Source organism: Melospiza melodia, chromosome 5, assembly GCF_035770615.1.
Source record: "Melospiza melodia melodia isolate bMelMel2 chromosome 5, bMelMel2.pri, whole genome shotgun sequence".
In the NCBI taxonomy this organism is placed as follows: domain Eukaryota; kingdom Metazoa; phylum Chordata; class Aves; order Passeriformes; family Passerellidae; genus Melospiza; species Melospiza melodia.
This window is the reverse complement of record NC_086198.1, coordinates 4,265,121-4,286,311: the sequence shown is the minus strand read 5'-3', so window position 1 is coordinate 4,286,311 and position 21,191 is coordinate 4,265,121. Positions and strand designations below refer to the sequence as shown.

Genomic DNA, 21,191 nt, shown 5'->3' with positions numbered 1-21,191 from the left:
AGGTGCAGTACTGTTGCCTGTTACATATCCATTCTAGCCAGGAGTGTAGGTGTGAACATTTGACTATAAACCAATACCATTGTGTGCACGTGTGTGTTGTACAAAGACATTAGTGGTGCACATGCTAGTGTCTACAGGCATACATTTAGTGCCATTACGTTTAATGTTATTGAGAATATCTCATTGTTAAGGGATGGATTACATTTTGTTTGAGCTATTAGTGATTCTGTTTTGGCATAGAAAAGGTAACATGCATGTTTGCTGTCTTTTGAGCACAGGCATTTGTTGACATTTGGTTGCACACATCTTGTGAACAAGGTAAACATGCATGGCCTTACCATATTTGTTTATTTTACACCACTGTTTCAAGCTGGGATTGCGACCATGCTGCTCCTTGTTTGATCTGTTCTAGCTGGTATTGATGTCCACTTAGTTACTCTTTCAAAATAATACCTGTAATAAAGTGGCAGTATATCTTAATAATATCCTTATTAAAAAGGTACCTACACAATTTAAAGTTTGTACATAATGTCTTGGCCTGATATCTGAATGGGAGGCACTACTGTGTTAAGAACAGGGTGAAACATTTAGCAGCAGAAGTCCTGTGTCATGAATGAGCTTTTTTAAGAGAAAGATTTTGTGTGGGATTTGCTAGTTCGTAACTTATAGAATTGAATTAACAAAGAATATGGCAAAAGGGGCCAATTCTGCCCCTTTTGACAGGTAAACAGCCTAATTACCACTTTTTAAAGTTAGGAAAGAGACAGCAATATAATTAATACAAAGTAACTGCATTTGGTTACAGCTTCAGCCACTGTAGTTTGTGGAAGAGAAAATTGTGTTCCCTATGCAATGTAATTTTCACACTGTTAGTGACCTCAGCCATAGTGAGCAGCAATGCCTCTCTTTAACTCTGACCTGCAATGTGGAGCAGCTGCTGGGTCTCTCTTGCCATTCTGTGTGCACTCTGCTGCCTGCAAAAGAATTCATCCCACTTCAATTTAGTTACCCTTGCACACACTAAGGATTCTTGCATTCAGAATCCTGTACTCACTAGGGAAAGAGGGAAGCCTTCAGGTATGAAGTAGATGTACTGAATCTACCTCTCTAAGGAACCTAAAGGAATAATTCAGGTTTGGTAACTGGCTTTTTGAAGTTAATGGGATTAATTGCACCCCCGAGTTTTATATAAGAAATTTGTCTTGAGTGCCTGAAATGAGTAAAATCCATGTTTGTAAGCATATTTAGTATGGGATTAGAATGCATGTTTATACGTCCTTCAAAGCAGTAATGCCCTATAGCATTAAAAAGTTAGGTAAAAATTGAATTGATTTTGAGATCCAACTTGAGCACTAAATTCAGGAGGTTTGATGAAGAATTGAGAACATTTTTCTACTTCTGTTTGTACATTCCTTTCATTGATTAAAATTTTACATTGGCTTCTCTAAAGCTATGGATCAAAATAAGAATTAAATACTTTCAGTTATCCTTTTGCAAAATAAAAAAACAATTGATACTGATTTTGTGTTACTATTCTGTGTAATTGTGCTAACTGAAAGTGCTTGAAGGAAACTTTTTGTAAACTGTTGTATTGGTGAGTATTACTGTGGATAAACCATCTGTACACCCTTCTGTAAGGGTGTATGGATTCCAGACAACTGTGCATGCAATCCTTCCATCACTGGATTTCTTCTCTTGTATTTTAATAGATTGCCCATTTCTGCACATCTGAATAGCAGCTTATGTTTTGTCTTCTCATTTCGTTGGAGTTTGGAGAAGAGGTATATTTTTCAGAAAAAATTTCTGTCAAGAAAAAGTGCTAACAAATGCTGCACTGTAAAAGAATTAATGTGTAATATACATCACTATATATGAGAAATGAATGAAATTTAATCCATACAACATTTTGTGTAAGTGTCACATGGGATCTTGCTATGCAACAAAGCACATGAGATCATTTTGGGTATTTGGAGAAAGTTCTCAAATGCACATTGAAGTTGCTATAGAAGTTGAGCATTGACCCTAGTTACAACTGAATTCCAAACTAAAAACTTGACTGTAGGCCAAGTACCATGCAGCAAAGAAGATGTTCTTGGAAGTAATTTTGAAAAGCATTAAGATGAACCTGTTAATAATTCTCAGGTATTTGTGTACCTCTTACAAACCTGTGTTTTCTTCCTTTCTAACTGAGGTAAAATAATTTCAGGTTTGAGCAGGGTAGGGTTATTTCTCATGTGTGTGTCTCCTTCCCACTGCCCCCCACTGCCATTTTCTAAGATCTGCCTACTGTAACCTTCTTCTTCTTTTTTCTATTGATAGAGTTCTAATCATAATATGTATAACTTATGTTTCATTATTACAGTTTATTTAATCCTGAATGGATTTTGGAGAAAAAAGGAGTCAGAGAAGGAATGCAGCAGAGTCCAGCATTTCTCTTGCATAGAACAGTTTGTTCAAAGTAGTGTGTATGTGTGTATATACATATATGTGCATACACATTTTTAAGAACATGCCTTTTGATATTCTCAGGTCACAGAAATGGGCTATATATTTTACTGCTATATGTGATGTTTTGCTATTACATATAGCAGTTTTACTGCTATATGTAATAAATGCCTCATTTTTGTGGACCTCATCTTGGAAAGAAGCCTGTCTTCGATGTATTTCTAGTTCTGGGAACTTCAAAATGTGATTTACATCAAATAAGAAAGTTGTCCAAATGAAGCAGTATTTCTGCACTGACAGTCCATCAGTCTGCAGTTATGGTTCCATTTTCCAGTGTCTTCACCCTCATTTTTTTCAGAGCATGGTGCTCATAACACCAAGGTTTTGGGTTCCATCCCTGTGTGGGCCATTCCCTTAAGAGTTGAATCGATGATCCTTGTTGAGTCCCTTCCAACTCAGAATATGCTGTGGTTCTGTGATTCATTATTAACTTTAGCTGCATATACTGATTTATTCTTACAGGTATGGCTGTAGAAGCAAGAACATCTATTAATGGCAACATATAGATTATTGCAGAATCTGCATTTAAGAGCTTAGCTAGCTAACTCTGTATTTTGAAAACTTTAAAGAAAAATGTGGATTTGGTATGATAATAGAGGTCTTCAGTTTGTAAACTGCATTTGTCTCCTAAATGTCCCCAAGCCTCTGTAAAGTGATTAACATAATCATGGATTGTTTACATAATGGAATTGCAGAATGCTTCCTGGTTTTCCTTAAAATAGCCACTTCTCCTTATGCACACCTGCCTCTTGTTCACTAAGGTTAAAAAAATAAAAAGGCACCCCTAGGTGAGAATACTTAAGCTTAATGATATGCATTAAAGAAATCCAAGCCTTTTATTAACTAATTGAACTTCATTGGATACTAAATATGGACTTTAAAGCAATCTTTAGAGTATTGGCATTCTTTTAGGAATATCTAAATGTCTGGCTACAAACTGAAACTAAATATTATGGACTACCCTTAGAATATCAGTTCCCAAGACATGCAGCATTTAATCCTCTATTATGGTGCAATAAACCTCATTTTTCTTGGATGACATTTAATGAATGTAATGGCAGTCCATCTATCATAGGTTACTCTGTGTCACAGATAATGATCTTCACACAGACAAGATTCCTTCAGTCCTTGTTCCTAGATACTATTTCCTGTCCAATTACGTCTTGTAACTCTCTGCTCTCAACTTTTGTCTTGCAAATTTTCCCTTGCTTCCTGTTGTGTTAATTTTATCCATTTGTCATGCGTATTTGGAAAGTAAATAGTGGTTATGTTGTGTTCTGAGGGCCATAAGCAATCAGGTATCGATCGCCTTGTGCTGATTGCTGTTCAGTTGTAAAATGATGCATCAGGCTCAAAAATTATGTGCTATTAAAAGACTCTGGAACAAAAAAGGGAGTCATGGGAATGTTACCCTCTTAGGTAATTGTGATCTTATTATGGACAAACCTTCTCATGTTTTAAAAATCTACTCTGGAGCAGTTCTGACATAGTTCAGATCTTAAGGATGCGATGTTCAAGCATGATCCAGCAGAGCAGGATTCATGAAACAAATTGTCCTGTACTGCCTGTCTTTTTGGACATCTGTCTCTCTCTTCTCATTTTGTTTAAGGTCCATTGTGGGTCACTCAAGTACTTTTCCAGAGTGTTTTAGTGTCTCTTTAATTTATGGAGTGTCTGGGATGAGAGAATGGCTGTTATTCATTCCTATCATATCTGGTTTCAGACAGGTGAGAACACCTGGACAGAACATTTGCATGATCAGAGTCAAATGCAGTCTAACCTAGAGAATGTGCTATTTATAGGAAGAAGTGAGTATTTGATTAAAAATAAAATTAGTGTACAGCGCAGATGAAAAGTCAGAGTTGTACTGGGCTTATATCCCTGCGTAGAGGTGATCTAAAAATCACATCATGACTGTTGCTAGCTCTGGTGTGTAAATTTGGTGAATGTGTTGAATGTTTATTAAAAGCTATCTGGCTTTGTTCATATGAGTTTGAGTCCATACTGTGATTTCTATGTTGCTATATGGCATTTCAAATATATTTCCTACTAGAACTACCTGAATTGAGTTTTGAGTTAGTGTTGTGATGTTGAGGTAAGGATGACACTGAACTTTGTTCTTCAGTTTGTTTCACGAACATCTACACTTGTAATTAAATTTGAGACAGGACTTTCTTCACAGATAGGTGTGCCCTTGAAGCTGGCACATTTTGTTCACAGGACTGACCAGATTCACCAAAGCACTGTTGCTTTTATGTGATTGATGCTTCCTCTGAGCATTAGTGGCCTGGGAACTCTTTGACATGGATGCCCTGTGTTCAGCCTGCTGCATGCTGCCTGCCTGAAATTGTGCTTGTATTTACCCTGGAGTTGAAAGGCTTCTCCTGCTTCCCTAAGAGCCATCCCTTTCTCTCCAGCTATTACTATTTACAACAGAGCAGTAATCTTTGAAGTGGTGCTGGTGTTTATAAGTGGGCAGCATTTGGGCAGCTGTTTGGTATGGCAGCACTAGGCCAGCTGTTGGCCTGCTGAGCTGCACAGCTGGATCCTGGCCGTGGCAGCACAGCTTCTGCTGCCCAGAGAGGAGGAGCAAGGTGGCAGGTCAGAGCTGGGGTGTCTGGAGAGTCCTTGTTGCAGCCCCACTCAGGGCTGTGCCAGTGTCTGGATTTAAAGATGCAGGTCAGCAGTGTGAGAGGATACAATGCATAGGCTTGACTTGATACAGACCTTCTCTGGCCCTTGAAATCACTGGCAAGTTGACAGCCTGCTTGTGCTGCTTATAATCTGTATTTTTGTGTCCTGGTGCTCCAAATGCAATTCCACATTGGTAATTTTATCTGTATTTTATAACAGTTTTTGGTGTGTTTAGTGGTTAACATAGCAGTTTATAAGTGGCAATAAATCAGCAAATTTGTGTTATACTTGCAAATTTGTTCAGAACCTCAATAAAGTGTTAGTAACTTTCACTGTATTATGAGGTAAACTTTGGAGAAATATGAGGAAGTGGATTCATGTTTGCAATTTAAAAAACATAAATTGAAAAATAATCAATATTCAAAATGTTTTGAATCCTGAGAGCCTTGTTCTTTGTGATTTCTGCAACCCTAGCATGAAGAAATGCTGTTCAACTTAGAGAATTGGTAGGTCGTATTCATTGATGATGATGATAATAAAGATTATAGTGGGGCAATTATTTCTAACTCAAATTTGTGCTTAAAATGTTTTTTACAGCTGCATAAAGAATTAAAGATTTTTGTAAGGTACTTTCTATCTGCTGTTTTGTACACAAAATCCAACTCAGTTTGTAGAAGACAAAAATGTACTATTCTTTTCTTTTGCTTTTCTCACAAAAGTGTCAATAAACCTGTTTCTTTTGGTCAAGAATTAATCAAGAAAAAATCCTGAAACATATGAATTAGCTTTTTATTTGTGTAGAATTTTAATAGTGAAATGAAAAAACAGTCTTAGGTGATGAAACTTAATCAGCAGTGAGCAAAGGAGTGCTGCTTGTGTGTCCCACAAGTTTCTCTTCATCATGCCACTCTGGGGATTTTTTTTTTGAAACTCTAGATATCTACTTAATCTTATTGTCACTATGGCAACAATAAAACCTTAAATTTCCTGTTATTTCTATTAAATATATCACTATGTTAGAGGTGGCATTTATCTGTGGATTTATCAATAGGAAACTCAATACTAATTTTTTTTAAAAGGACCAAAAGATGATCACATAAAGCTTTGCTCAGCCTCAGTTGGAAAAGAGCCCATGTATTATATTTATCACTCTAGTTCTTTTAACAAATAAATGCTCTATTATTAAAGTGAAAAACTGTAATAGTCTGCCTGCAAAAGCAACATATGAACATCTAAGGCCTGTTAAATGTTACTTGTAGTGTCTACTCTGTGCACACTGCTGCTTGTTTTATTCATGTGCAGGGATTGATAAGTGCTGCTAACTGCATCCTAGGTGGCTTGCTGTGGTCATTAGAAACAGTGATGTTGAAATCTTGTACTCTATTCACTGACTTGAAGTTGAAGGGTCCAGTTTTCCTGGGGACAAATAGGAATATAGATAATTTCTTCTTTTTAAAGCTGTTGGTTGTTGTTTAATTTTAGACTGTCAAATGTGAAGGATGTTGCAGTGGATTTCTCACTTGAGTTCCTGTACTGAAAAATGTTTGCAATAATATGTTCTGCTTTAAGAGGAAAAAAAACCAACTTGCTCTTCTTTCTCCTTGCTATGTTTCTTCAGCTTCTGTCATAATTGGAATGAATATGAAAAACAGATCCGTGGAAGGGAGAAAAGCTATATCACTGAATTGTTTCCTTGTTGTAGGTTGACAAAACCCTTGTCATTTGCGGATTGTGTCGGGGATGAATTGCCGTGGGGATGGGAAGCCGCGTGTGACCCTCAGATTGGTGTCTACTACATTGACCACATAAACCGTAAGTACTTTTGGTTTGCCATGTTGGTTATAAAAGACAGCTCATCTTGATTAGACTCAGAATTCTTGATTAAAATCAAAATGCTGGGGAAAATTTGCCCTTTGGTATAACATTATTGGTTTTTAAATGCTTACAGGAAAATCTGCTGGTATAAAATGGCGACGTCTATTTCTACATATATTTCCAATTGCATAGGGAATATGTCTTAACCATGTAAAACTAGCAAAATATGAAATACAATGCTATTCAGGCCTGCTAAATGAATATATTCCTGAAAGCATTTCTATTTTCTCTTTATACATTTTTACTCCATATTGATATGTTTTTTTATTTTCCCAGAAATAGTCTTTAACAGCACAATAGCAAAGGTTCTATTTGAGATCAGCTCCTGAATCTAGGTACGTGCATCTGTGCTAGCAGTACCGATACTAACCTAAAAATTAGCAGGTATCTACAGCCATTTCAGAACCTTGAAGTTAACAGAGGCAACTGCACAGGGTCAGTAGATGTGGCATGGACAGTAAGAGACCAGTGGCCTTCTGAATCTGGCATCTCAAAGTGGCATCTCAAATGTAGGGGCAAGTGAATCCACCCTGCCTTGTCCAAGCCACTTTTGCAGTCACAAGATCTCTAGTCAGTTCTGTTGGTATAAAGTAAAATGTGATGTATGCTGACTGGTTGGCTGTCTGCTTTGCAGATGAGATAATTTAACCTCCTTTGGTTGGGTTGGACTAGAACTCTGATAACTAGAATGGGACATCAGGTATCAGCTGTACTTGTTAAGCACCTGCAGGTAGACACCTAATATTGAACTGTATCCCACCCAATAACCTCATTTGTGATCTTAATTACAAAGCCTTGCTTTGCAATGAGAGTCCTCTGATCTTACATACAGTGTTAGACACTCCTGAACTTTTAAACATACAAGCATCCTTGATTGAATTCAAAAGGTGAAGAAAGTAAAGGGTTTTCTTCTGAATCTAAATGCAATTATCAGCATAAAATTGTCTCTGACTTCTACTTTGGCCAAAATTATATATACCAGTAAAATTTTGAGAGCCAAATTGCATTTCTGGGTGTTTTGAAAGTGCTTTCAGATCACTGTACTCTGATTGTGCTCTTTTTATTTCATGCTTGTTCAAAATTTTTAATCAGTTCTAAAAACCTCTTGTAGCTTTGTTGCCTGTTTTATTAAGAAAGAATTTAACTGCTTTCTTTACTCTTAAATGTTATACCTGTGCATTGAAAGTGAATTCCTGAGTATTAGCAGCTATTCATGGTTTGAAATTTTGATATACTTAAAGGCAGTTTCCATGCCTTGTTTGTTCAGTAGTGCTCTTGATTCCTCTTAAATTAATGTATGTATTCCTTTGTAGCAACTTCAGTGAAACTTATTTTTTAAGTGGTGTATTTTAGTTATGTGCACTGTATTTTGCACAGTGTTTTGGTGACAGTACTCTCCAGTTGCTGGGTGGTAAGCTGCCTAAGAATCTTACAAGTAGGTGATTTGTTTGATGCACCAGAAATGGAGATTATAACTTCTACTTCATCTGACTAGGGCACATGCAACATTTTGATGCTATTGAAATCTCTGGTATGGAGGTCACTTAAAATGAGTGGAGAAAAGCCTTTCTAGAAAACAGGTTTTGTGTCTGCTTAGTGCTTTATTGGTTTTGTAACAAGTCAGATGTGCTGAGTATGCTTTTTGGATTTGAACTGTTAAAATTCCCTGTCAGGACAGTGGCTGTGTTAGAACAAGGAAGACTCTTTTACTCTTTTGAAAGTGGTTTTGTTAATTCTCTATGCTACTGGACAAAGAAGCCAAATGAGGGAGAAAAACTGTACCTACTGCTAGGAGGAAAAACAAATAGATGCCTGAAAACAGTTTGGATAAACTAGAATTTCAGGACTCATAAATAGCAGCTTGAGGGATAGCACCTTGGGAAGAAATCTGCTGCCATGTGTTAGGCTGGGAGAGGGGACTAACGATGCTTCATGTTCGCTGCTGTCTGGCTGAATTTATTTCAGCAAAATATTTGACGGAAGGCCCACTGAGTCTCTACTTTTGCATCCCGTAATTAATTATTCTGAACAACTTCTCTCATATCTGTCCTTTTTCTCATTTGTTTTTCTAGTGTTGTTCCTACTGTGGCCTCTCTACAAAGCTACATTTGATCCAGCTGTGAAGTTTCAGGTTGTCCACAGGACTTGGACCAGTTTTACTATGATGACTGCAAATTTATTATATTTCTCAAGCAGCCCACAGAGCTAGGGAGGAGTAGGTTGCTATTGCTACTCATGGTTGTTCCCTCCTTTTCTGTAAAAATTTGAGGTTGAAAATGTAAGGGTGGAGTTTCCATTAATGATCAGATAGGTACTTGCTGCAGTGGATATTGACAAAACTCCCCAATAATTTAGAGAAAGCAATTGCACCTTGCAAAGTTCTGAAACTGTTACTGAATTTTTATAAAGTAATTTTTCAAAAAATTATGTAAATCAATATACATGTTATTTTTTTTCAAAATATTTTCCTCATCTGTGCAATTATTTGTCTTGATCTTTTTCCTTCCCTTCTCTTACATAAACCTGAGAAAAACCTTGTCTTCTCTTCTGCAGAGGGTTAAGAGTTGTCTGTGAGCAGTCTGCAAATGCAGAACAATCCCTCAGATTATTTTGGTGTCAATATGTTTAAGGATAATTTAGTTCTATTTTATTCTCACATTTTCTATATTTTCTATATTTAATTTTTTTTTGCCCCCAAGTACAGTTTGGGTTTTTCAATAGCCTTAGAGCTTTCTCATGATCCCACTTTGAGAAGCACTGACTGAGGTCATCACTTTATGAATATATTACCCCAATTAGGAGTTTTAATGCGATGCTTTCAGCTTCAAGGGAGACCAGATTACAGGCCATCTGGCAAGGCAGAACATGCATACAATCTGGGTAGCTAATACTGTAAGAACTTAAATGCTTACCCTGTGCTTCAGTAGCACCCTTTGTTAGAGGATGACTGAAAGGATTATTTGGTGGGCAGGGCCTGAGGAGTTTGTTTTGCACAAGATCCTGATTACTGTGGTTTGAGAGAGCCCAAAGATTTTATGACTTATGCTGTTGACTCTTGTAGTCATTATTGCATACCTGTTCTCATGTGTTCATCTATTTCAGCTAATTTGCTAACATTTACTAATTTTGCTAAACAACATGGTTAGGAATTCAAGGCCATACAAAAAATAATACATAACATATTACTCCACTTTATTTCATGTATTTGCAGGTGAAGTCATCACTTTCAATCTTTTTCCAGTTCTTCTGTGGAGTTTTCCATATCAAGCATTAAGTGTCTGAGATGTAAACATTTATGTTCTTAGGGCTTGGATTTGCAAACACCTTTAAGTTGATATAATCTGTGAAAGTATTGTTCCTGCTCTATTGCTATGTCTGGCCTTTTGTTCTGTCTCTGCAATGTTTTTGCTTATACTGCCATGAACATTTGCATGGCCAGACAGTGAATCAGATCAGGGAGCTGATTCAAGTTGAAACTAATCTGGTATGGGGGAGGAAAAAAAAGTTGCTATTTGTTCTCCTTTCCACACCTCTATTTATGCAAGCAAGAAAAGGAAGGTGACCTGGGGATATGAATGAACAGTCAGGTGGAAGAGATGGAGGATAGATACTTTTCACAGTAGCAATGGTTAAAGGCATTTGAAATTACACCCTGGAATTTTCATCTGTTCTGTGCCAGAAAACAGTTTTAACTCTGAGGCTGTGACTTCCAGGTGCACTTCTCAGGTGGTGGTGGCAGCTGAAGTAGCAGCCATTGCTTGATCCAGTTCCTGTCCCCACACTGTGTCCACATGAGGATATGCAGTAAACATGGACAACAGGGAAGGCCTCTGTTTCCTGAGGTGCGAGTTGTTTTCCACCTCCTTTCCCTTGCCCCAGCTGCTCAGGTTTTCTGATCTGGATCAGTCTATGGTATGTTTAGATGAACAGTTGTGGGGTAATGGCAGAAAGAAAAGGAAACTTCTGGTTTGAACTGCGAGGTCTGAGAGGATCCCGTACTGTGACAAGTTCTGCCTTGCCTTCAGCAGCCTATTTGTTCCTAAATAACTTACCCCACTTACTTTCAATTCTTATCTTCCAGATAAGTCTCAGCAATAACAGGGCAATTGGTTGTTTTCTTCATTGCATTAATCTAGTTAACTCATAAAACAAATACTCTGCTGTTAGTAGTGTTTAGTGGCAAAGGTGGCAGAATGGCAATGAATGACGGCTTTTAAAAGATAATAATAGTAGTTTTTCCTAGCTCTGTACAGTTTCAGATCATCACATCACTTTCTTTTTGCCAGTCTGTGTTTAATATGATGATTCTTCTCCCTGAACTCTACCCAGCACTTTTCTTCAAAATGGAGTTGGACAACTACCTTCTCTGCTTTTGCAGCTTCTCCCTACTTAATTTCAACTGTCTCTTTTGGAAGTATAAATGTATCTTTCCCAGAAACATCCTTCTATCACTGTTTCATCCACAAAGAAAAGGAAAAAATTGAGTCAGTGATGCTAAAAAAAAAAAAAAAAAAAAAAAAAGGAGAGAAAAGGCTAGCTATTTACACTGTTTCACACTTGCAGCACAATGTTTTAACTATAAGAGTTCTATTTCTTGTTGTAATCTTAAAGGTTTTCATGCTACTTTATGCTTGTGCAACTGGTTTATCTAAGACAGGGACTTTTGTGGACAGACTGCTCCAGCCTGGGAGTCTGGTACATCCGCATCTATGAAAGTAGGCTGGATTGATTTTCAGAAAAGGAAGAATCTGAAAATCCCACCAGGAGTCTGTAATTACCAATAGCTTGAGGGAGTCAAATGCAGAATCATCACAAATGTTCCCAGTTTGTTCCCATGACCTACCACCATCTTCTAAGCAAGTGGTGGCATGCAATACTTGTGAGGACTCTGCTGTCAGCAAATGCACGTGGCAGAAAGCCAAGTGCAATATGTGTTACCCTGAATGTTTTTTGTAGGTATTTTCTCTGTGTTCTGGCTGTAGGAATGGATTAGAGTAATCTGGTGCATGCTGGCTGCAGAAGGAGGGCTCAAGTATTGAAGGCTCTGGATAAAACATGATTTTACCTGCTGGCATTTATGTAAAGATCATACTTGCATCTTTTTCTTATGTCTTTGTTCTGCTAGCCTTAGCAGCAGAACATTACCTGCTTGCTTGATAATATAGACCAAAATCCTCAGAGTTACTACTGCATTTCACTCTGAAACATAGAAGCATATTCTATCCCATATCTGGAAGAAACTAATAGTAAAAATATTTGAATTAATCTTTTTTGGAAATCTGCTCATACTTGGAGAGTATAGCTGGAAAAAGTTCTCATTTTATCTCATTGCCCAAATTCAAGCACAAAATTATTTAATGGAAAAGTGAAGAAAGTGTCTGGAAGAGAGAGGTCACTTTTTGTATGAAAGTTTGATGGTAGGAAACAAGCTGTAGAGAGGTCAGTTTTGAACATCCTCTAAATAATGCAGTTTTCATCCATGTCTCTCTTTAGAACCCATATTCCATTTAATTATGTGATAGAATGTGATTTTCTTTGAGTATCTAGCAATGTGTTAGATCATTTTTAATATGTCATCTTTTTTGCTTGCATGGTCTTACTGAAACTGCTGTCTCTGTAATGTGCAATTCTTTATTTTTATGTACCTATTGAACAAAAATGTCAGTATGAAATGACACAATATTTACTTGTGAAACCTTCCACAAATTTTTGAGTACAAATTGCTTTTATTGTTGTTTGAGTTTGAATTGCAAGTATTTTAAAAAACAGGGAGAAAAGAAAGGAAGAAGGAAAAAAAATTCAGAAAGCATTTACCATGTAAACAATAAAGTACATTTCTTAAGACAGTCCAGTAACACTTGGTTATTCTCCCTGAAACTAGCAGAAGTACTGGAGGATTGAAAGCTAGTTTGTGTATCAAGTAATGTGGGATATACTTGTAGAATAAACATATCCATAGTGATTGTGTAATGCTGTTGATAAAATTGCTTTCATCAACCACCACTTAGCTAATTTGTACTATCCTGTGGTAACTGGTATCTAACAACATTTTTCCTCTTCTGATATTATATGTCAGAGGGTTGTTCTTGGTTTTGTTGTGCCATCTTGAGACATTTTTGTGCAAGTTACCATTAAAATCTTGATTCTCCTTTGCTGTGCCTGGCCCTAGTTTGGCTTGCCTGCAGCCCTTAACCAAGAGCTTGCCCTCAGCATGCAGCAGGATGCTTTGAAGGTATCTCCTTCTCAAACCACCTCCATGGAATAGGATGTAATCCTGCCAAAGCAAAGTTATTGAGGACTGTTGAAAAACAAATCTGTATTTAGCTTGTACATTTTCTTCAGCAGCTAGGCTCAGGAGCAGTTCCAGTGGTGAGGGATCCTGAATGTAGTCAGCTGTTGGGTTTAGGGGTTTGAGGCCTTCAACTCCCTTGAAGGTGGGGTTTGTTTGGCTGGAAGGGGTAATCCTGTAATTATTATGCAAGATAACCAGAGATGTCAGATAACTCTGGTGTAGTGGAGTTATCTTTTCGTCACTTATTGTTTCAGGCAGAGAAATTGCCACCTTGACACAGAGTATTGAGCTCAACCATGGCATGGAGCAGTAGTTCTGCAGCAGTCACAGCTGCCCTTGTCAGGGCTCAGCCACTGCTTCCTGTCTGGTAGTCCAAGTTTCTAGGTTTGGGAATATTGCTGTAAGTTAGTATATATATAGAGGGAGAAGGTATGCAGTATTGATGAGTAGATCCACACTTAAGAATGCAATGGATTACTAGATCTGTAAGTAGGTTACTGTTGCCAGAAAAAAGATCTTTCCCCAGCTGGATTGTTCTTCCTACTTTGTACTGGCTCACTGGACCATGTCACAGCTCACCTAAAAGTTCTCATCCCTACAGATCTTAGGTCTCTGGTCCTCATTTCTTGCCAGGTCAGCTAATTTCCCTTGGGACAGCCTCTCCTCTGAGATGGTGATTCTGCAACAGTTACAAACTGAAATAATATGGGCATATGTTTAAACAGACTTCTCTCTTCAGAATGAAAAGTATGTAATTGTTTGGTCTCCTTTTGGTGTGTATGTGTCCTCCTCAAGGAGCAATCTAGCATATCTGGCTTGTTTTTTTAGAGGGGCCTCTTGAAAGTATTGTTCTCTAACTGTGTTGCCTGAATGCAACTGTCTCTGACTGAACACAACTTACATGTGGGCCGTTCTAGAACCAGTGGATGCTATTATTTTGTTTGGCAAGGGGAGTTGTTGGAAAACTATTGCTTCCACATATTGTTAATCCTGTAGTAAAATGTCCAATTCTCTTATGTCCAGCAGTGGGGTGTCAGGGAGCCATTCCTTTCCCAGTGGGATTTTCTAGTGGGATTGTAATTCCATTTATTTTAGGGAAATAAGATCTACTGCTGATAAAGTAATAGTTTCCTTCTGTTGAAGTAGACTGTAAAAATTTGGCAGAACTTCCTCCCAGCAGACAGGAACATAACATGTGAAAATACCTAATTTAAAAAAATTTGGCATGCCTGACTCTCACCTGTATCCAATGTATAATATATATCCTATGTATAATTACAAAGACATGCATAACACTGCTGCCCTTGAAGCATGCTTTTGCCAAAAGAACAATCAAAACTTCCAAGACATAAAGTCAGCCCTGACATTTTGATTTTGAATTATTGTTCTGGCCAGATTTATTTTTTTCCTGAGTTTTAGTGTATCAAACTTTGCTGGCAGTGAGCCAGGAAGAGTGCATTTCATGAATAGCAGTGTGATTAAAGCCAGCACAGCTTCCTCTTCTACGTTACAGGGCTGTGATCATTTCAGTGACAGGAATGTCCTTGGGTGGAGCATGCCATCCTGCCATTTGTGTGGTTCCCTGGGTGAGAGCACAGAATTTCCCCCAGTGTGGGTAGTCACTCAGATCTGTAAAAATAGAAGGAAATAAACTGCTTCTTTATTGGGGTTTTAAAATAAATTTATTAGCTATGCACTTGCAGTAATTTGTTTCAAGTTTAATTAATTTGTTTTAAATTAAACTATCTTAATAGAATTGAATAATTTTGCTTTGCAAGAACCTTTGCTTACTTGATGCTACATCCAGGTCAAATTAGGAATAAGTAGCCTGAGTATTACACACACTGCCATCCTCTTCATTCTGTTACTATGCATCATAATTTTTGCATTGTGATTGGATAGAGGAAGTTGATATACACAATTGGTTTTTAATCTAAGCTGTATCTTCACAGAGCCTGACGAAGCCTATTTGTTGAAAAATCATTTGAAGTAGACTCCTTTAGTTCATACCTAAGTTGATGCAGTAAATGTTGGAGAGGCCTTGCCAAGAGGAGGTGGTTTGTTCATTTTCCACTGTTGGTTATTGAAGTTCAGTTTGCATTTTCTAGAACATTTTCAGATGCAGCTCTAGAGCTCTGTCTAGTGTTCATTACCAACGCTTACTCCTCACCTGAGGAGCAGAAATCACATCTCCCATCTGCCCAGCTGGCAATCTGCTGCTTTATTCGTATCCGCTGCAGACAGGGTCCTGTTGCAGTCCCCAGTGGGAACATTTATATGCCTTAGAAAATAAATGAGATCTCCCCACTGTACTTTACATTAGCTGTTGAATAATAAGGAGAGGAAAAAGTTTGGATGTTCCTTGTGGTTTAAATCTCACTCTGGTTTAAGCATGAAAGGCTTCACAACTAATTTTCAAATGTTCAGAAAATTTTTCCATCAATGAATTGCATGTAACTATCCCAATAATATTCTTGTGTGTACAAGTTTGACCTTAGCAGCAGGTGCTTGAAAAATTCTTGTCCATGGAAAAAAATCCTTATCTTTTCTGAGGCTTTATTCTGAGAAGTATAAATATTTGTTTTTGAAAGAGCGCTGCTTAAGAAAAAATTATCGGCTCTTGGAAGGTGTATGTGCTCAAATGAACATACTTTTCAGTGCTACATTTCAAAATGTAGTGCTACAGAAACAGAAATATCATCCATAGTTCTGTCTTTGGGGTTTTTTTCCTCCTTGGAGTAAGCCTACTCATAAAAATAGAGATAACTGAGAAGTATAGATAACAACCATAGGTGCTGTTATACAGGCACAAGTTTTTCCATATATATATATATATATATATATGAACAACTTGCCAGACAAGAGGCATGCATTTCTGGGTTTTCTACTTCATGCTATTTAAGGAAAGTGCAGAGTAAAATTCTTCAGAGTCTTCTCTGGTAAAAGTTGAGTAACAATTCTAGGATAATCATTCCATACTGCTTTGTTTTTTCCATGGTAATGTATTTTCACAGCAGAGCATTTGTTCCAGAATAAATACATGCAGTTAGAATTGACTGAGAGTTATTTGACCAGCCAATGTACCTACACATGCAAATGCCCAAACGTTGGTGAATGCTGAAGTTAGTGTGCAGTTTTGTTTTTTTTTTTAATGCAGGGTCACCTTTAATTCATTTATGACTATCAGTATAAAAGATAGTAGCTCATATAATCTTAATATTGTTTTGTACTTGCAGCTTGGAGATGCAAAAAGGAAATGTTTGATTGTATTTGTCAGCAATAGAAAATAATCTGCTGTTGATCAGCTTTGTCCTTCTCTTGCAGTCACAAGGACAGGGCATCTGTAGGCCACATTTTAGAACTCTGCAGGCTACATTTGGTCTTTGGGCTACATGTTGAGCAATCCTCACTTAAAACCTACAAAGCAATTACCTACAACATGCTCGAAGATGAGACCTTCCAATCTTGTAAGATTATTTGGTGTCTGCTGGTTGCACTCTTAAAACACAATCACATCATTACATTCATCTAAAAAACCACCATAACTGCATTTATCCTATTTGATCATTGACCCATGAGAATTCTGCTTCATGCTCTTCAACCTGCTTCATAAAAAAGGACAACTCTGGAAACCAGCACTTCTTATCTTGTGTAAATAACTGTGAATGTGCAGTGTGTTAAAGCACAACAACAATAAGTGGGCACAGATAGGAACATGTGTTGACCATTTAGGAGAGAAAAGGTATTGATTTGCTTCTTTGTGTGCCCAATATCTTTGTGTGAAAGAGCAGGTGGCTATAAACACAGATGTAGGTGTATGTGTGTCTGTAGCTATAGTTAGGTTTTTTTGAGAGAGTGTTCCTGTTGGGATTATTGGAAAACCAACTGTGTATAAAGCCTTTCTGCTTTAATCTTTTATGCACCACACTTTGGTTTATGTGGGTTATTCTCTCTATGCATTCACTGTGCACATCCAAGAAATGCCTTTCCCAAGTAGAAATGTTTGTAAATGGTGAGGGAGGGTGTCTATGTATTTAATTGTTTTTAAATGCATCAGTAGTTCCATAGAGATTGTCAGTTTAGGATTCTACAGGGTTTGTTTTATGGGATGCTGCTTTTTCTTTGTATGTCTTTCTGTTATTGTGATATTAACAAGAGAAAATGCTTTTGAAAAACTGGTAGTTAGTCACTATTAGAAATTGTTATTAACCAGATCCTGTCCTTATCAGGTTTTGCTGTTACAAAATATGTTTTCTTACATGGAGTTGAAAGAGTGCCTTCTCCCAAGAGTGCACTTCAGCTACAGTTTAGAGCAATCACGTTGGTTCGACTGCAGTTCTTTTTTCTCTCCACATCTTCAGCCACTTGTTCCCATTTTCCCCCCCTGCATTGATTCCCACAGTAAAGCAATTCAGAAGACTAAAGTGACAGAAATCTAACCCAGAGAATAAATGTACCTCCTGCTTTTGCAGAAAAATTCTGAAGTGAATACTTTGCACTTAAATATTTTGGTACTGAATGTTATTTTTTATCTCTGTAGATCTATGCAGATTTACAGTATGTAACTTAGGAAGAGTGGTGCACATTTGCATTTAGGTTTCAAACTTTTCATGGCTATGAGAATATTTTTGTACTTAGTACAGCTTTAAAGGAAGAATATTCATCGTACAGCTTCAAAAATGCTGACCTAAGTCAGGAAATATTAAGAAGTTTGAGCATTCAACCATATATAATCTTCTTTGTATGTTTGCATTAGAAATAAAATCTTAAATTCTTCAGTTAGATTGTCTTATGTCACATCTCTGTTGTGTCTGATCCTCTTGTCTATGTATCCTATGCAAGTCTGTGTTGTGTGTGGCTGCTGGACTGAAAATGTTACCTGGACGCCCTTTGTAAATTAAAGGCCTGTAAATTCCAGCCTACTCATTTTTATTACCTGAGTAGTCAGTGAACAGGAGGAGGCACCTCAAAAAAGCAGTTTGGTCCACATATCTTGGACACCTGTCTTTGAGAGCCAGGAAGTGCCCTCTGAGGGCAGCCCTGTCTGTCTGTTGCCATAAAAGACAGTTGTGTGTTGGATCAGATGTCTAGCAGGCACAGGGTTAGAGTTAGGTGAGGTGAGCTGGAGAGTTAATGATCTATTAGTTCCGTTACAGGGGGAAAGATAAAATTGTTTTCATAGAGCAAAAGGAGAGAGATAACCACTAAAAACGTGAATAACATATGGCTGTAAAAAATAATGAAGTAGGGAGGAAGGGAGTTGAAAAAATGTAATAGCTAAGATTGCTTTTAGTTTTTGTTCAGAAATGCATTGCTTAAGATGTCATTGAAAGAATTTGTCGATCCTATTATTTCCAAATACTCTAATGCAAAAGATATTTTCTTTTTGAGTTTTAGGATGTTGCTAATTCAAGGTTGGCAACATGGGAATGGTCTGCGGAAGCATTTGCCTATTTTACTCCAATTTCTAATTTTGCAACTGATCCCTTGAATTCTGTTTCTTACACACACTGTGGCGGCAGAGGAAGTGAAGCATCTGCTTAGTAACCAAAGGCAAACTATGGTTTAGACTGCTCTAGCTGTGAGTTACAGCAAAGAAGCAATTTTAGTCAGTGGGTTTCAGCAGAGGTCTCTTTAAATAATTTCTTTTTCTCCTATGAAGAAACAACACAAATAGAAGATCCCAGGAAACAATGGCGGCAAGAGCAAGAGAGGATGTTAAAAGATTACCTGACAATAGCCCAGGATGCTCTCAGTACCCAGAAGGAGCTGTACCAGGTGAAGGAGCAGAGACTGGCACTTGCACTAGATGAGTATGTACGGCTGAATGGTGCCTACAAAGAAAAATCAAGCTCTCGTACAAGCTGTAAGTACAGGAGAGAATACAATGTAACTCCTTTGATCTCTGCCTTCCAGGGGATCCTGTTTCACTTTAGGATAAGTTTTCAAGGTTTGCTAGGAGCGCCTTGTACTCTGGCCTTTTTAGAGTGAGCATCCCTTCATTATTTATTTATTAATTTATTTAAGATAAATATATTCTGCTGAAGAGAATGAATCCTCTTCTCTCTGATACAACTGAATTCCTTTGAGCCATGATTTAGAGCAGTTGGCTCTGAAATGTATTTTGTCATGCAGTTTGTTGAGACAAAATTTTGCCAAATCTACGTTCAAGGTGAGGAGGATCTCTTGCCTTCTTGGCTGCCTGCTGAAATGGCCCTTCAGTGTTGACAGGTGGCTGCAATAGACCAAGAAGGGAATGTGTTGATTATTTATAGGAAGAGCAGACAGTAATTTTGTGGCCTGTGTGCTGTGACCAGGTGGAGTATACAGGCTGTTGTCCTGGGCAGGGAATCAACATCTGGAAAAGCAATATCAGAGGCCTGTTATTGGCCAAACATTAGCAGTAGTGTATGAAAGGAGCAGGTACATCTGTGGGAGAACTGAGTGCCAGATCTCTGAGACTTCTGAATAAATCTTCTGCTTTCCTGAGATTTCCTTAGAAATTACAACTTTCAGGAAGAAAGTGAAGGTTGCTCAGCTAGAAGAATGGGAACAGGCACCAAGAAATAGGATGTCAGGGAGAATGAGTTCTACTTAAGGATACTGGGATAAGTAAAGGAGAAGAGATACCATATAGTGGTGGAGGGAAAAAGGGGAAAATCTTGATTATTCAATAGTTATTGCCATGCTGCAATGCTGACTGCTCTATAAAAGGCTAACTTTTAAAGCATTATATGTTTTTGAGCACGTTGTAGGGTTTTGATCAATGTGGATTCATCAAGGAAGGGACTAATTAGTGATCTAAAAGTACTTAAATATTTGTATTTTTAACTTTTTTTTAAAAAAGTGTTTTCAGGCTCTTCATCAAGCACAAAGTATGACCCTGACATTCTGAAGGCTGAAATCTCCACTACAAGATTAAGGGTGAGAGTCCTTAATTCATTTTCATTTGGATTCTGTCTGCCAAGTTTATGATTATAGAATAAGCATAGCTTGAACTAGCAGATGTGTCTTGTACCCTGGTACTGAATCCTTCTAATATTCTAATTACATACCATTCAGAGGTTTAAAATTAATTTTTAAAGCTGTCTCCGGTACTGTCATATAACACTTTTTTGGGAAACTTTGACAGATATTCTAATTAGATGTAGGTTTAAATAAATATGATAATTATCTTCAATTGTATGCCTTTGTTTTCTAAAGGAAGAGTAAAAATAGGAAAGAGTAGGCTAAGGTGAGCTGCAGCTAGATGACTGTTTTTACACAATCTTTCTTCTGTGAGAAATGCATCATTAGCTGCTTGAACTGCCTCAGAAGTTTCTGTTGGTTTGAAAAATACTTGTCAATAATGGTGTGAAACCCCTCTGTTATGTCAAAATGGAGCAGTTCAGATCAAGGATGAAAGTCTGTGTTTAGATTTTGAAATTAATGAACACAAATCCATGCTTTGGTCAGCCGTGTTCAGTACAGTCAGTAACAAACTCCACAGAAAGAACTTTCATTCACAGGTTAGTCCCTAGTGAATTTTCTTTAATAGGGAAGAAATGGTGTGCAAGACTTTTAAAATATCTATGGGGATTTCATTTATTTCAGCTGTGGCATATAATGCTTTATGGATAGCCTAAACTTTCTGTAATTAGTAATGAAAAAAAATACATCAAAGTCTGCATGTTAAAAAGATAGCACCTCACAGCACAGTTCTTCCATGTGGGCTGAAGTACAGACTCCAGGGGAGCAGAAGCAGCAAGTGACAGCATTTACTCAGCTCTTCCTTTGCCCTGTCCTGGTTTGTGCACAGAGCAGCACTCATAGAAGCCCCAGAGAGTAACATCCTCCTTCACCTGCAGTAAGAGTTGTGATTAGGAATCTAAACAATTTATGTCTG

The 21,191-nt window shown here is 37.6% G+C and overlaps 1 protein-coding gene across 5 annotated transcripts in view; it reads left to right on the top strand.

Moving 5' to 3' along the window:
* WWC2 (WW and C2 domain containing 2) overlaps positions 1-21,191 on the top strand; it is a 92,607-nt gene that overhangs the window by 27,591 nt on the left and 43,825 nt on the right. For 3 of the 5 annotated variants that reach the window (XM_063156129.1, XM_063156128.1, XM_063156131.1), the window contains exons 2-4: positions 6,842-6,951; positions 18,969-19,172; positions 20,154-20,230. In XM_063156129.1, the coding sequence (XP_063012199.1) occupies positions 6,842-6,951; positions 18,969-19,172; positions 20,154-20,230 (391 nt within the window). Of the gene's footprint in view, positions 1-6,840; positions 6,952-18,968; positions 19,173-20,153; positions 20,231-21,191 lie in introns of those variants that run through there. The other 2 variants (XM_063156130.1, XM_063156132.1) reach the window with 2 other exon arrangements.